Raw genomic sequence first — 17,293 nt, 5'->3', positions numbered from 1 at the left:
AAATATGGAAAGTCATGCAATAAGTAAACAGAGTACATTACAGTATATAGTACATACATCCTACTTTTTAAAGAGCTGAACCTTACCCTTAATTTTGAAACTGTAAAAAGAACCTAAAGACATGCACATCACTCATCTAAAAATGCCTACACATGCCACCTAGACCACCCACATGTTCCAAAATAGCCCCTCAGACCTCCCAACATGCTCCACACATGCCCCTTACATGCTCACCAGAACTCCCTACCGAAACATTCTTTTCCTCACTCACAAATATATTTTTTCATGTAATTTATCATACATCCCTCTCCTTGTCCCTTTTTATCATATATTTCCCCTCCCTGTCCCTCTCCACCACTTACCAAGACGTTGTTGATACGATGCAGTGGCTCCCAGTCTATCTGTAACTGGGAGTCATCACATCGCAAGGGACAAATAATTTCAAAAGAAAGCACAACCCCCCTCCCCGAGCCACTACAAACCGACTCCCAAAGTAGCTTACAGCAGATGTCTTTAGACATTGCTGCTCCCCTTCTCTTCCACACCGCTGCCCCTTCTCATCCACACTGCTGACCCCCTTCTCATCCATATTGCTGCCCCCTCATTCATCAACATTGCTGCCCCCTTCTCATCCACACTGCTGCTCCCCTTCTCATACACACTGCTCCCCCCTCCTAAATCAACTTTGCTACTCCCTTCTCATCCACACTGCTGCCCCCTTCTCATACACACTGCTCCCCCCTCCTTCATCAATATTGCTGGCCCCCTTCTTCATCATCATTGCTGCCCCCTCCTTCATCAACATTGCTTCCTCCTTTCTCATCCACACTGCTGTCCCCCTGCTTCATCAACACTGCTGCCCCCCTGCTTCATCAACACTGCTGCCCCCTTCTCATCCACACTGCTGCCCCCTTTTCATCCATATTGCTGCCCCCTCCTTCATCAACTTTGCTACCTCCCTTCTCATCCACAATGCTCTCCCCTTCTTCATCAACATTGCTGCCCCCTTCTGATCCACACTGCTGCCCCCTTCTCATGCACACTGCTGTCCCCCACCTTCATCAATACTGCTGCCCCCTCCTTCATCAACATTGCTACCCCCTTCTCATCCACACTGCTGCCTCCCTCCTTCATCAACATTGCTGTTGCCTCCATTATTTACTTACCTTTCTATGACATTCTTTCCTTCTCTTCTTCTGTCTTCCTCTATTCAGTTTTTTTCTTCTTCTCTTCCTCTTCTTTTGATGTGCAGGTTCCTCTCTGCACCGCTCCTCACTGAGTTTTGAAGCGTGATGATGTCACGCCCGACCTTCAGTGTGAACGGAGCAGGGAGGAGGAGGAGGGCGCTGCGCCACATACAGCTTTTTGTTTTTTTGCTGGCAGACAAGTGGGGATAACAAGTGGAGGGGAGCACCCCTCAGGCTTGGCGCCCCTCCCCCGCCTTGCTTACCCCACTTACTGCGTTCCGCTATGTTTAAGATAGCAATTTTAAAAAGCAAGTAAAATTCAAGGGGCCCGGTCAGTCGGGGTGAGCTTTACTCTGCCCTGCCCCACCAATGAGGAGGGCGGGGTTATCAGGCACTGGGGCCCTCTGAGGAATACCCTGGCCCCCCGGCAGGCCTGTCCGACGCTGCTGTATTACTGGACTGTGCAGAACTGCAGAAGGGTGTCAATTTTTTCCCCTATGTTTTATTTTTGCTCATGATTAAAACACAGCCCTGGATGCCAGATCGTCTTAATCCATTACTGGTATATACGCAATCCTTTTGTCAGATAGAAATCATTGTGAGTGTAGACTCACAAACAAGCAACATCAATGATCAGTTTCTGATAGTGGTGGCTCAGTGTAAATGCCCATATGCCACTGATCAGATCAAAAACGACTGCTAATCCTTCTCCATTTGTATACTGCCCTTAAGCATCAAACCTCTTAACCCTGCATATTTGGTTCAAGCACTGCAGTACTGCAACATGACATTGACTAAAAGGTTTTCTTTCAGAAGCAAAACAACAAAGGTGTTATTTACTGTCAACATGCAAATGTGCAGTAAGTAATCCTTAATTAGCTTTGATCAGCCTAGTGCATATTGCACAATGAAAGCATTGTTTGATTGGTTGCTATGGGTCAGGGAAGTCTTTCCCATTGGGCACAATGGGCAGGTGCCCGGGGGCCCTGCAGCCCAGGGCGGCCCGTCGGAGGCAGCACAAAAATTAAACCTGAAAAAAAAGAAGAAGTAAATACTTACCTTGCTGTCAGCTGGCGATCCGGCTCCCTCCCTGGTCTCCTCCTCCGTGCGGCGCTGGCAGTGCATGTCGGGCGTGACGTCATTACGCCCGCCCGACATCCGATGCGGAGGAGGAGACCAGGGAGGGAGCCGGATCGCCAGCTGACAGCAAGGTCAGTATTTATTTCTTCTTTTTTTTCAGGTTTTTTTTTTGTGCTGCCACCGACGGGCCCCCCTGGGCTGCAGGGCCCATATATATATATAGCCACTTTTTTATATATATATATATATATATATATATATATATATATATAGGGGCCCTGGTGCACTGCTTTACCCGGGGGCCCAAAAGGTTGTTAAGAGGGCCCTGCTATGGGTTATTGCTCATTTGCATTTTGTTAATAAATCACAGTCAATTTCACCCAAATCGCATTGATCTGTTCTCAGTCTTGCTGCTTTATCTCTTTGCAGCAATGTGTGCTGAATTCATTCATCTTACAGGTGTTTTATTTAATAGTATTACATCCAGTGCAGGGAATCCAGCTGGGAAATAAATAGAAATAACAGAAACAGACTATTCATCATCAACATTTATTTATATAGCGTCAGCAGATTCCATAGCGCTTTACAATTGGGAACAAACGGTAATAAAACAATACTGGCTAAAACATACATACGCAGAGGTAAGAGGGCCGTGCTCGCAAGCTTACAATCTATGGGACAATGGTTTGATATACAAGGGTAAGTGCTACATCATATTAAATATTTGTCCAGCTAGAATGCAAAGGTTACAAAGTATTTAGTGAGCTGTATGTTCAGTTACACAACTATGTTGGTCAGTGGGTTGTCTTGTGTTAGCTGTGTAGAGGGTGGTAATAGGGTAACATAAGGAGAGTTAGAGGGTGGTAGAGGAATATTATAAGCTTGCCTGAAGAGGTGGGTTTTCAGAGAGCACTTGAAAGCTTGAACGCTCTGGCTTGAGACTGATTTTTGGAAGACCAGTAATGAGGGAATTACAATAGTTGATGCGGGAGAAGATGAGTGCATGAATTAAAGTTTTTGCAGTGTCTTGTGTGAGATATGTGAGTACTCTGGAAATGTTTTTTAGATGTATGCAGCATGATGTAAATATAGAGTTTATGTGGGGAACAAAGGATAGTTGCGAGTCAAGGATTACACCTAGGCAGCAAGCTTGCAGGGTGGGATTTATGGTCATGTTGTCAACAGAAATAGAAATGTCAGGCACTAAGCTTCTATTGTTGGGTGTGAATATTATTAATTCTGTTTTTGAAAGATTGAGTTTGAGTTGGCGAGAGGACCAGACTAATGTGTAATGTATTTCTATCCATGAACAGCATGGCCTGTTTTCTGTGTATACAGGGTGAATGTCTAAACCATGCTCTATTAAATGCAGGGCTGTATTCACAAAAAAATTGCCCCAAACTAGACATTTTGAACCCAATGTGAACTTGAGTGTATCAGCCTAGCACAGTCCAAACAGTAACATAAAAAGAAAAATACAAAACGATATAAAGAAACTTCACTGACATTCCCCTGCTGCCCCTTAAACAGTGCTTACTTAGGCTTGTGCCTACCTTGGCCTGTTGGCCTGCATAGTAAATGTTTGTTCCCAATATATAAATAATCTCAATATGAACACTTTCTATAGAATATTGTCACGCCATCTTTTGAGGCAGAATAAAATGTAACATTTTAATATATTGGTTTATATACCATTCAGGTTGTTGAATATTCTAGGTGCTATTGCATTATGCCTTTTTTTAATTTTAGGGGTAATCCATGGGGAGGGAAATCTTTCTCTACAGTGGCATTATGTTTTGCATGACCATTTGCAGGATTGCAGTCCTAGATAGTAATGTGCTTGCGTTAAAGTAACAATGTCATTTCTAAGACCTGCCTACTATTACTTTTGGACTACACTCTTAATTAATTATAACTTTTACATTTTTCTTCTAAAATACAGCTCGTTATAGCTTCATTTATGTCTTATATAAAATACGGCTTTATTTAATTTGTCACATTTGTACATATTAATATTACATTGGTTTTTTGTGCCTACTAATACAATTCTCTGCCTAGAACATAAGGTATCCACCTGAACGTAGTTTGTGCAGGAGGACACAGTATGAAGAGTATGAGTGCACCTATCATACAATCACCCCAAAATGTCCCAATCCACCCACCTTCTCTCATCAGATAGAGGAAATGCTGCACCCCCATAGCTGATGCCATATTGACACCCTAATCCACATAGTTACATGTAAAAATGGGCATCTTCACTGTAGAACAAGTGCATGATGTCACACAGCAGCATTTGCATTACGGCCTACATTATTAAAGATTCATAAATGATAATGTTTGTGCACAAATAATGTGTTATTTACTTAAAGTGCTCCCTACCTGCACTGGAGACTTCAATAATATTCATATGAATGCTGCCTTTCAATTCAGTACGGACTGCTGACGTCTCTGGGTATGATGAACTCCAATGTGTGTAAGTGGTGGATATAGTATAATATTAATAGTAAGACAGCAGAAATTGTCGCTACTTTCTTTCCAATCGCTAACCAATCACTAATAAAGCACAAGAAGTACTTTCTTATAAAAACATATGTTGTAGCAGCCGTGTAATATAAAACGAAAAGAAATAAGAAGTGTTTTTAGAGTGCAGATCTTTGTAGGGCTTCAAACATAAGTGAATAGTCTCAGAACTTTTTTTTTTAATATTTCCTTAAATAAAAATATGGAATTATTTCCCTATGTACACGTGTCTTGCATTGCCTGGTTACATGAATTTCCAAACATCAGTTATACAGGAAAGTCATGACTTCTGTGTAATGAATGTAATTGTGTTGATTTTGAGTAGGAGAGTTTTATGCACCTGTAGCTTAGACTGGCAGGTTCTGAACAAACAAAGGCAGCGGCACATTCCTTTATACTGTCCATTGAAACACTGCTTCATTGGATTAGATTGTGTGATTGCAGCTATCATTTCATATACACCGTCATGCTTCCCCATTATAGTTCCAGTATTATTGCAATTATGGAGTGAGCCTCTAAATACATCCAGCAAGTGAAGAGGATGGGGGCCATTTACCATGACATTGCACATACATAGCTTGTGGTTATGTCTGCACATGAGCATAGACGTAGCCTTTACTATAGGGATTTTCGGTAAGTGAGTAGGCGTTGTTTTGCAGCAGACAAAGAACAAAGCCAACATAGTAGATTTCTGAGACTGACACTTAAATGAGTGGAGTTGAATGCACCAAGTTCAATGTGCTTCCTTCTTTTGTAAGAGGTCTCCTAGTTTCAAAGGGGAAACAGGCCTTATTTTTCACCTGTCACAACTAAAGACATGTACTCAATAAAGTATGTAAGTGAAAGTTTCAATATACATATTTCTTTTATCATATCCTATTTCTATCCTTAAATCATTGACTTCTTTAGTATTAAGTAAAAGAGAGTAGTGTAATTCCCATACTAACGCCATGTTGATTTAATAATGAGGAGTGCAAGCAAATGTGACACAAGTATGCAATGCTTAGGTACGGCTTTACACTAGTGAATAGATCGAAACTGTAATGAACAATATTGCATCATTCATACGCAAGAAATTTCATCAACTCATGTACTTTACTAATGAAGGAGGAACATCCTCATCATCATCATTTATTTATATAGCGCCACTAATTCCGCAGCACTGTACTGAGAACTCACTTACATCAGTCCCTGCCCCATTGGGGCTCACAGTCTAAATTCCCTAACACACACATAGACTAGGGTCAATTTAACAGCAGCCAATTAACCTACCAGTATGTTTTTGGAGTGTGGGAGAAAATCAGAGCACCCGGAGGAAACCCACGCAAACACAGGGAGAACATACAAACTCCTCACAGATAAGGCCATGGTCGGAAATTGAACTCATGTCTCCAGTGCTGTAAGGCAGAAGTGCTAACCACTTAGCCATCATGCTGCCTGTATCAGCCACTGCTCCAGTACCTATTTCTATCAGTAACCCCTAGGTGCTGAGGTCTGTTTCTCAATCTTCAATGCCAGCATAATATGTGTCACTGTTCCTTATGAACCATCAGTAAGCTCATCAGTCTTCATTACTATAACTCCTGCCCTGTCTCGAATACACCTGAGGTCTCTTTATCTAGGCACTGTGATGTAAATATTGGGCAGATGAGCCAATCCAGCATTTTTGTGCATGATCCAAAGCACAAGATATTTTTTTAATAGCATTATTAACTTAGGAACCATAATTGTGTGCATAGACATTGGGTTTATTAGTCAGAATGCTTTGGATGCAGGGATTTCCTGATTAATGGTCTCAATTAACTAAATTACATTTGAAAAATGCCAGTGACTTTCCCCACACTGCCATGGGTATTATCCCCCTCATTAAAATTATTAGCAGTGCTCCTCACAGTGACTGTAAGTGGGACTTGGAGATCATGGGGTATATTTACTAAACTGCCGATTTGAAAAAGTGGAGATGTTGCCTATAGCAACCACTCAGATTCTAGCTGTCATATTGTAGAATGTACTAAATAAATGATAACTAGAATCTGATTGGTTGCTATTGGCAACATCTCCACTTTTTCAAACCCGCAGTTTAGTAAATATACCCCCTTGTCTCCATTTTTCTTTCTGGTTTTTACATGTGTCTCGTTTTAGAGTTTCCAGATAAGAGACCATATTCCTGAACTATGTATCTCTTTATCCATTTACTAAGTGTTTCCCTTATTTTGGTAATTACCTGTACTGTTCTCTGGAAAATAGTTGTGAGATCCAATAAAAAATTACAATTATATGTGCACATCATGTCCTTGAAAACATTACTTAATAGCAATATATTAAAAGTGAAATGTTACCCCGACAAAATGTTGGATTGTATTTAACTGTCACTGGTTTGTTTACCATTTTTCTTTTACCATATTTTTAAGCGCAGAACAAAGTCAAACTAGTGATGATGTGTATAAATAATTTTACTTAGAAAACATCTTCAAAAAATAGAACATAATGCAGTCTTAAACAAAATGTCATTATAAACTCAAGAACATGCCAAAAATAAATTGACAACTTTACGTTACATTACATTTTTACAATGAAAATAAAATATTTACAGTATCTGTAATTATGTTCTTACAGTTACATGGTGAAACAGCAGCAAGTTTTTTTTTCCACTAAAGTTTGAAATAAGATGAACTGATTACATGAGTATATAAATAGGTTCTGGAATTGGGGTCAGTGCAATGAAAATTTCCTTTGAATCCCTGTAATAGATGTGTACAAATAACCAGACTGTTGATTATATTGTGGAATATTATTCCCAGACTCCTTTGCATGTTTGATGAGCATTATGGTGGTTGTAATTCCAAAATGATCATTATGGAAATATAGGAGGTTATTACCTATGGTATCAAACAGTGAAGGCAGGAATTTTGTGGGCTGAACCAATATTTATAGATTTACCACCTTGTATATCATGCCCCAGTTAGGTTACTAACGGCTAGTAACTTGATAGGCTGCCTCACATCTCTCAAATGTTGAAAGTTCATAGTGGTATTCTGCATTCTAATGCCTATTAGTTCAGGTCACAAAATGGCTGCCCCCACTATGTGTAGGAAGCATTTTAAATTCATTTTAAGGTAATTAGAAACACATTTAATTTAATACTGGTACAAACGGGCCTCTTTTATATTTAGTCCATCTTGGCAGGTACCTTGTTCACTAAAATACAATAAAGTTTACTCAGTACACTTTGACATGTGAACTGATGTTAAGGCATACATAGTTAAAATATGTTTAGTCAAAAAAAGTCAATTTCTTTGACATAAACCGTTTTAGTGAGAGAAACAGATTTCCTTCATGTAAACTAAGTCAATGTGAAAAACTATCCATGACTGTGCTCAGCAATCTTCGGGCCGGATTCATTAGGGAAAGTAAGGCAAAAAAATAAGTAAATATTCTCTGGGACAAACCATGTTACAATGCAAGGGGTGCAAATTAGTGTATTACTTTGCACATAAAGAAAATGCTGGCTGTTTTTTCATATAGCACACAAATACTTAATAGCTTTATTTTTACACTGAAATGTAAAGTTGATCTAGGACATCCCCTATTCCAACTATAAATCTGTCCCCACATTTTAAATTCACCTCGCCCTCCAATGCAACATGGTTTTGCTCAGGTTCAAAGTTACTCCTTTTTTATGCTTTGCTCTCCTTAATGACTCAGGTCCTTCATGTCCAAGACCATAGCTAGCATTGCTCGCCCTCTGGTGGTAGTCCTGATACCCAGCAGCGTAAACTGCAAGCACTGTCTTTAATCTTAGGAAGTGTAGTTAGCTGATTGTGTTTAAACTTAGTTGGGGACCCATCTAAACTTGTGGCCCCCTCCATTGGTCCTAATGGTGAAGGCATTTCCCTGGGGGAAGGAGAGTGTCCGGATGGTGCAGTGGTCCCTGATAGAGGTCCTGAATGAGATATCTTCTTCTAAGTCAGTGTCACACAAGTTGACTGAGGTTTGTGCTGTGGAGGTCTTCAGTCCATGAAAAGCTCCACACATTTTGATAGTAGTGGTGACCTCTTCTTTGCAGTCCATTACTTCCTTGGAATACAATTTAGGACGCTTGGCTTCACTGTGGTCACTCCCCATGTGGGCAGCATTGCACTTCTTTGAAATCTCCCTTAATAGCTCATCCACCTGATTAGAGTCCTGATTACTGCTCTGTGGGTAGAACTCCTCTAAACTTCTTTTGACTGATGGTCTGTTCAATAAACCATCAGAAGAAGTTCTGCCATTACCTCTGGACTGATGACCCATCAGCTTCTGTACAATAGACAATATTATTAAAATTAGCTCAAGAAACACTATAGTTAACAATAACATAATTAGATAGAAAGAGAACAGTATTACTTTGATACAATTAACCATATAGACGGAAAACGTGTACTTTAAAAGAAAAATATTGTCAAATATTATAGTTACCAACAAAGTAAATAAAACTAAATTAAATCTTCAATTTTGCATAGTGAAAATTATCCCTTTTCTTGAAGAATTCCTTGCATTTTCCCCCAAAAAACTTGCTGCTTGAGACAGCTTCCTCGTGTTGCCTCATTATAGGAACACGCCTGAGTGTAGGTCTAATTAATTGTACACTTGAAAAGAAATATTTTATGTTGATGCTTTCGCTGGTGTTCAGGCGCCCCCTGTGGACAAAATACGAAATTGCAGCATGCATCTTTTGCAAGCGCTAATACTAGCTGTTCCATTTGTACTTACATCAAGTACAGACGCCAAGTGCTGCGCCTGGTTAGCGAGTTCTTTAAGCTGATCGTTTTTCTCCTTGAGGGAATCGATCTCCTCCTGCTTTTCATTCAGTGTCACATGCAGCTGGATTGGGATAAGGAAATTAGTGAAATGGTTAAATAGATAATTAACAGACTGCAGCACGCTGCATCGTGGATCATTGATTACTATCACTACTGACAGATATATGTGCATACCTGGTTGTTCTGCACCAAAGCATCCCCAAGTGCCTTCTGGTTGTGATCAGCCATATCCCTCCAGTATTGCTCGGTGGGGATGGGCTGCATGAGCTGGCTGGGCTGCGGGTGCATAGGGGCTGGCATGCATTGCTCAAACACCGACACATCGCAGGGTTGGAGATGGAAATCTGCAGCGCCCAATCCCGTCTGCATGTGAGTGGACTGGTCTGGGAAGAGAATGGCATAAATATAAAATATTTTAATATATATGTATAAAATATTCCACAATGAATAGACCAAGACGACCTGCTCTGCATATGAGTTGAAATAGTTTGTTCAAATGCAGTAAATAAATGCTACCATTAAGACTAAATTAAATATGTATATGTAATATAAATGTTTCCAATTAAATATAACATAAGGGAAAACTACTATTACCCAAAAAATATAATGCACATTTATATATTTCACAAGTCTTGTAGTAATTTGTTATATACTACAAGATATACTTTGTTATTATGGAAAGTCATCAGAGGAAGAAGTAGCTTGGACTCTCCAGCTGGGGAACTACAAGGTTAAGCATGCCGTGACAGAAGTTAACATACATCCTGTAACTTGTAGTTTCACAACAGCTGAGGAACCACAAGTTGCCTTAGCCTACATTAAACATAAATAGGTAAAACTCACCTGCAATAAAGCTATCCACAGCATCTCTGAATTCCTGCAGATCAAAATCGGATCCACCTTGCAAGCAATGTCCCTTAAAACACAGAGATACACGAGTAAGTACAGGCACACTGACGTCCCCGTAGGTGATAAGAGGGGGTCCCTAGCACAATATACAGCCACAAACCTGGTGCTCATATCCATATGTTGGGAAATTAAAGAGACATGTCTGCACTGCCATATCCAACGATTTATCTGTATCTCCAATTCCCAGAAGTTGGTGACCAGGTGAACAGTGGAAGCGTTCAGTGAGAGATGCCAGTGGCAGGTGTATGGGAGGTGTAACTAGCCAGGTATCCTTCTGGAGAACGTTTACTAAACCTGTCAGTCTGTGCTGTTCCTATACATCCAGTGCTGGCTTCTGATTGGTCGATATTTGGCCAATTACTGTCCCTTAGAGGGGAACATTCCTTAAAGCCCTTCAGTGACAGATTAACCCAGACTGCTTTCTCCAATGTGCAGAGCCTCACCTCAGGGCACCGGGCAAACAAACTGCCTGGGGGACTTTAGCATCCACACAAAGAGAGATTAAGGATTAGATTAGGAGCCTCCCATTAATTGCACTGATCACATACGGTACAAAGCACTTCACATGGCGCAGAACAGGTCATTAAATGTCTATTCACTGCAGGTAATGTTGCTGTACACGCTGATCTATTATAGTACAATACACCACCCTTCTATCCAGTCAAAACACTGCAAATACTGGTCCAAGAAAAATACAATAACCCATAAATATGTCAGAACCAAAATATTGTTTTTTTTAATTCATTTTTGTTATTGTTAGTTAGCAGGACATGCTGTGACTTGTAGTTCCACTGCTCGGACTTCAAGGGTACATAGTTGTTTTACACTCACAGCCTTAAATATTATATTATATCCAACACCAATTAATAGTAGCTTGGCAGTGGGCTTTTTATTTTCCTGTGACGATGGAGTCAGTTTTTGTATGTTTAATCTAGGGAGAGTTACTGTATTAATGCTGGTCATACCTTGGTGTGACACAGAAAAACTTGTCTCTTTTACTATGAGTGCACTTGGCAGTAACACTGCAACACATAACTGAATTTTGCTCATAATCCTCTTCCAAACACACTAAAGTGCCAGCCATTAGGCAATAGCACGGGATGTGGTGCCAACGTCTATATATAGAAAAGGATGTGTGCTACCTGCAGATGGGTGTAACTGAAGGCCACATAAATTGGGAGAGAACAGCAAATAATGGTGAGGGTTACTTTGGTATGATTGCAACAAATCACACGCACTCAAGTTGCTTCACTTAAAATCTGGGTACATGCAGGGTAATATAAATCATTGCATAGATATATTATTTGTAGCAAAATGAGAAGGCGATATTATATGCAACGTATAATTCATAATTTAAGTAATCCTTAAGTATACTCTTATCACGCCTGGCAAAGGGTTAATAAAACGATGCATGCTGTTCCATATACTAGCAGCGGTGCTTAGAGCATGGGGGAGGTTAGCAGATTGCACGGGCTCGTTATAGGAGTGTGCAGGTCATGCAGTGATCACACTGGCTTCACCATTCAATAACGAACATTAGTTTCTGTAGTAACATCAAAGCGTTTCCAAAACAGAATCACACAGCTTGTCCAACATGAATCTAATGCACTACATACATATACACATGTTCTAATACCGCAGAGGTACTTTATTCTGCTGAATTTAACTAGAACTATCAATTTACTATATTAATATATGAAATATATCACAACATTCACTATATAGTTACAGAAAGCAGGGGATGTATAAAGATATGTCGGGAATTGCTAAGCTTTCATAGATATGTGAAGTTCATGAAATAAAAGATGTATATGAAGGGTACTGGTAATTATGAATTCATCATCATCATAATTTATTTATATAACGCCAACATATTCCATAGCGCTTTACAATTGGGGACAAACATAGTAAACTATAATGATTCACATGTGTTAACATTTGTAGAGGTGTGAGGTTCATGATAGATATAGATATATATATATATATATATATATATATATATATATATAACCAGTATTGGTAATAATTGATTCATATGTGGAGTTTATAGCGATATGGGGCTCATAGTAAATACTGTATGTTTATTGTACGATTTAGGGCAATTGGTGAAACTTTCACACGCTGAATAATATGTGGTATGCATAGTTATACATTATACCCAAACGTATAGACAAACTAGTGATATGTAAAAAATAGCCATATAAATGTATAATAAAGGCAGACTTCTTATTCTTGAGGGATTCCTACAATTTTAAATTATTGGGCTTTTATTTCCCAAGTGCACTAGTAAATGTTCCGCATAATGTAAAATCTACTGTGTGAGTAGGTCACTCTCATTACAGACCAGGATGCTAATTCATCTCAAAGTAGTTACAAGGGAATGAGTATGTGTAGTGACACATCAAGTGTGTATTGGCACTCAAATTAACATCTCTTATTCACTTTAACAGCGATAATGTAACTAACAACATGTAAGTGGGACAGACTTTGATGTACACTCTTGTGTTTGTTACCTGCTGCGTGAGGCTGCCCCTAGCGGCGTCTTGTTGTATAACAGAGTTGCAATCAGCTAGATCTTGCCAATCAATTGCGGACAGCGCTGTAGGGCAAACATGAGAAAAAGTCACATCAGCAGCTTTCATCTGAGGTTCAAACACAACCGCAAGTTACATGAGAGCCTGACATGATATTTCTAATGCAGCAATATATAGATATACCTGCATCTACTGTGCTTGGAGATTGGTCCACATATATAATCACCGGGCCAGGGGGCTCTGAGAATATCCCCTTTGATACCTGTGTATAAATAAGTGTACAGTTGTTCAGTGTGTATAAAACAGACGCATGTCACATACAATGGCAAACTAGGAAACATTTGACTCCTACCTTTTTCTCAGCCTTGTCTTGCTTCTTATTAACTCTGTTAGGTAAATCAACTATCCTATTGGGACAAAGCCTGTCAAAGGCTTTTCTTCTGTTCTGCATATTTGCAGCGATAATTCTCCGATCACCGGAGGGATACAATGAGCTCTGTAGGAGTTGATGTTAGGATACTATATTATGCAGATTGAAATGAATGGAATCTTCATAGAGTTAACTTTATACGTGGGGACTAGTAACAGACATATATCGCGTTCTCCAATCACAGGCGCAGCAGCCCCGCTGGTCACTAAGGTTCGGCGTCCCTAGCAGCAGAGACCGGGCAGCCGCAGTACTCAGACACGCACTGGAGACTGGGGAGCCCGCCAGTGCCCGGGCTGCACACAACTGTCAGGTGAGATGAGGGCGAGCAGTGAAAGTTGGGAGTGGAGCTAATAACACTGGGACAATAGGAGTAAAGGAGCGCTAACATCTAATTAGAGGTGACAAGGATTAGCCACCAGCTATCTTCTTCCCCGCCGGCTTCACACTGGACTCCTGCCAGACATCACTCATTTACTGTAAACGTCTTGTTGCTATGATTGCAATTTGATGGCTGCTGATAATGGCACCTTTAGCGGCAATGAGGAACATCATTGTACAACGGATCAAATGCTAATCTACCACTATCAGGGCCATCTTAACAACATTATGGGCCCCCGGGCAAAGCAGTGCACCAGGGCCCCTAGATATAGATATAGATATAAATATATAGATGTATACAGATACAGATATAGATATAGATATATAGAGATAGAGATAGATAAATGTACTTGCTCAGTGACCCTTGTAGGTTTTTTTTTGTAGGTTTTTTCTTTTGCATTATTATTTATTCTCATTAAGAGCCCTGCCTATGGGGCCCCGTTGCCCGTGGGGCCCCCGGGCAGCTGCCCATCATGCCCAATGGAAAAGATGGCCCTGACCACTACAAGTGCACAGCAACCTATAGATGCTATTAGTTGTATTCAGTGATGCATTTAAAAAAATATAAATAAATACAAGATAAAGATTTTTATTTGGCATAGAATCATCTCTGTTTACAAATAAAATTATAATCTTGTTAGACTAATAAAGTTATTTTATTTAACTGGATAATGTGTACCATCTACCTGTACATTTGCTGTCAGTCTGGAAAAAAAGTATAACTCTTGGGCCTCACTGACCAAAATTAGTGATCAAAAAAAATATGAGAGTTGTCTGACACTAAGAAGTTACACATATAAGGTCTATTTATTAAACCTCATTTTCATGTCAATTCAATAGACGTCAATTAAAGTATTCGTCTAATCTATCAACAGTGCATCGCAGCAGATATCATAGACATCTGCTGCTTTGCACTTTTTTTCCTAATACATAGCAGTCCCCATAGATGTCTATGGGGACTGCTATGTACCACAATTTAACAATGAATGAAAATCCTTTTACACATATGGTAATGTACGCCAGCTCAGGTTGCCGTACCTTACCGTTTCTGCTATTTTTCAGCACTGTTCAGCTCTGCTCTGAAGAGCAGAGCTTTACAGCGCATGTGTGGAGGGATCACATGATTCCTCCCTGTCACACAGCGCATGTGTGGAGGCATCACATGATCCCTCCCTGTCACACAGCGCATGTGTGGAGGAATCACATGATCCCTCCCTGTCACACAGCGCATGTGTGGAGGCATCACATGATCCCTCCCTGTCACACAGCGCATGTGTGGAGGAATCACATGATCCCTCCCTGTCACACAGCGCATGTGTGGAGAGATCACATGATCCCTCCCTGTCACACAGCGCATGTGTGGAGAGATCACATGATCCCTCCCTGTCACACTCCGCTCTCTGCAACAGTGAAGTGCAGAGAAGTTTTCAGACGGAGCATGCGCACAAGGCTTCTGTGAATCGCACAGCAGCTTTGGGAACGAAGAGGCAGTGAAAAGGTAAGTCTTTAACTACACAGGAAGAGCAGTTTTTCGTGACTGCTGCTCCTGTGAAGATTTTTTAATAAATATAAGAAATAGTTCAATCCTTATCAATACGATAAGGATTGAAAACTATTTTTCATTTTCTGCGGTGCTTGTTAAATATGCCCCATAGGGCGTGGTTCAGAGTGAGATGTACACCTGTTTGCATAGCGTATCTTTATGTTTATTTGCACTACGCATGCTCAGCAACTGAATTTAAGCAACAGCGGCTATTCAGACCCGCAACTTTTTGCCACTTGTGACTCGGTATGCCCGAAGAGTGAAGAGCTGTGACTGGGGAGGAAAGGGGGTGTCCTAACATAGGCAATGTACAGTACAGGTATTTGAGTAATTACATACTGATTCAGACTGGAACGTAGACGCAGATACAGCTGGTTGTTTCTTTGGTTCTGCCGTGGAGCAACCTGTGGTGGGGATAAATAGGGGTGGGAGATGGGTGGGAAAATAGCAGTGAAGGTGATGCAGACAATATACTACGGTGCTAAGATGTTTAGCAGCTGATTATAGCTTTTTTTGCAGTGTTTTTCGTCTATAACTCTTTTGCTTTTTGCCTATAGCTCTAATGCAGTGTATATTGTATGCGGTGGTGGTTCCGTTATTAGCTACTGCTATTAGTTATGAGCCCTGGGGGTTATGTCGGGTGGAGTATGTTTATAGCTTAATGTTTATAGCCCCAAAGTTTTATAGCTTGTGGTAGTGGGGCAGTGGTTATTGCCAGGGCCGGTGCTAGGGTCCGTGGCGCCCTAGGCACATTTACAAAATCGTCGCCCCCCGCCCGGCACATTTTCAAAATCGGCGCCCCCACCCTGCACTCTTACAAAATAGTGTGAAAGTGTGCAGGGTGGGGGCACCGATTTTGAAAATGTGCGTCTTTTCTTACCTGCTTCTAACTTGCCTCCTCTCTGCTCCGCCTGCTCCCCTCCACTCACTGACACTGCCGGGCCGTGATGATGATGTCACGGCCCGACAGTCAGTCAGTGAGTGGATGGGAGGAGACGGAGCAGAGAGGCGGCGGTGGTGGTGAGCAATAGTCCCTCCCCCCCTCCCTGTGGATGTATGTGAAGCTGTGCGGCGGCCGTGAAAGGTATGGTCAGCGGCCGCCGCACAGTTTTAAAGAAATTTTTAATCTGTGGCGCCCTCCAGAGCCCGGCGCCCTAGGCAAGTGCCTAACCTTGCCTAATGGGAGCACCGGGCCTGGTTATTGCTCTGTATTCAAAGCAAGATGTTTATAGCTTGTGGTATGTTAAAAGTGGGTGGTATCTGGGTTGTGTGTTCCCTTGTGGTATAGTTGGTGGATTTAAATACAGTGTTTTAGGCTCTGTATTTTGGCGAGGTGTTTTATAACCATACTTGCCAACTCTCGGAAACAAGTTTCCGGGAGAGGGGGCGTGACTGGAGGGCGGGAGGGGGCGGGACGAGGCCAAACGTGTCATTTTGGTCCCGCCCCCCACGAAAACGTAATTTATGTCGCGGGGGCGGGGCCAAATGACGCGATTGGCCTCGTTCCGCCCCCTCCCGCCCTCCAAAATGGCGTCAATCACCGAGAATCACGTCATTTGACGCGTTTCTCTGTGAAATCCAGGATGCGGGAGAAATGCCAACGAGCCCGGGAGCCTGAACTGAATTTCGGGAGTCTCCCGGACATTCCGGGAGAGTTGGCAAGTATGTTTATAGCTCGTGGTATTAAGTGCGGACAGATACAGCTGAAAGAGCATTTTTATTTGCTGGTGGTATGGGGAAGGTGTAGCGGATGATGATGATGACGACCAACACCGGAACCAGGCAACCACTTGTAATTAGAGGTTTGTGAATGATTCACAGAAATTTATTGAGACTTTAGTAGTTGCTCAGCTATAGATTAGAATTTGCAGAGCATGTTGTTGCAAAGATACATTCATTTTATTTTTATT

At 41.2% G+C, this 17,293-nt stretch overlaps 1 protein-coding gene across 1 annotated transcript; it reads right to left on the bottom strand.

Annotated features, from left to right (window-relative positions):
* Nucleotides 1-7,422: 7,422 nt before the first annotated feature.
* MCIDAS (multiciliate differentiation and DNA synthesis associated cell cycle protein) lies at nucleotides 7,423-13,483 on the bottom strand. Its single transcript, XM_075193647.1, has 8 exons — nucleotides 13,385-13,483; nucleotides 13,216-13,294; nucleotides 13,012-13,097; nucleotides 12,146-12,154; nucleotides 10,433-10,505; nucleotides 9,764-9,972; nucleotides 9,540-9,650; nucleotides 7,423-9,086 (listed from the first exon to the last, which is right to left on the bottom strand). Exons 1-8 carry the CDS (start codon nucleotides 13,481-13,483, stop codon nucleotides 8,619-8,621), a joined length of 1,134 nt encoding a protein of 377 aa, XP_075049748.1. The 3' UTR covers nucleotides 7,423-8,618.
* Nucleotides 13,484-17,293: the final 3,810 nt, after the last annotated feature.

Source organism: Mixophyes fleayi, chromosome 1 (genome assembly GCF_038048845.1).
Source record: "Mixophyes fleayi isolate aMixFle1 chromosome 1, aMixFle1.hap1, whole genome shotgun sequence".
Lineage (NCBI taxonomy): Eukaryota > Metazoa > Chordata > Amphibia > Anura > Limnodynastidae > Mixophyes > Mixophyes fleayi.
The sequence above is the reverse complement of the archived record's forward strand: the minus strand, read 5'-3'. Positions and strand labels throughout refer to the sequence as shown.

Bases quoted from the DNA above. Each gene is read 5' to 3' on its own strand.
- MCIDAS (XM_075193647.1), bottom strand. From the start codon at position 13,483: ATGCAGAACAGAAGAAAAGCCTTTGACAGGCTTTGTCCCAATAGGATA. The intron at 9,973-10,432 runs GTGAGTTTTACC...TTCTCTTCCCAG, and splicing joins TGTGGATAGCTTTATTGCAG to ACCAGTCCACTCACATGCAG. The intron at 9,087-9,539 runs GTAAGTACAAAT...TCTATTGTACAG, and splicing joins ACTTGGCGTCTGTACTTGAT to AAGCTGATGGGTCATCAGTC.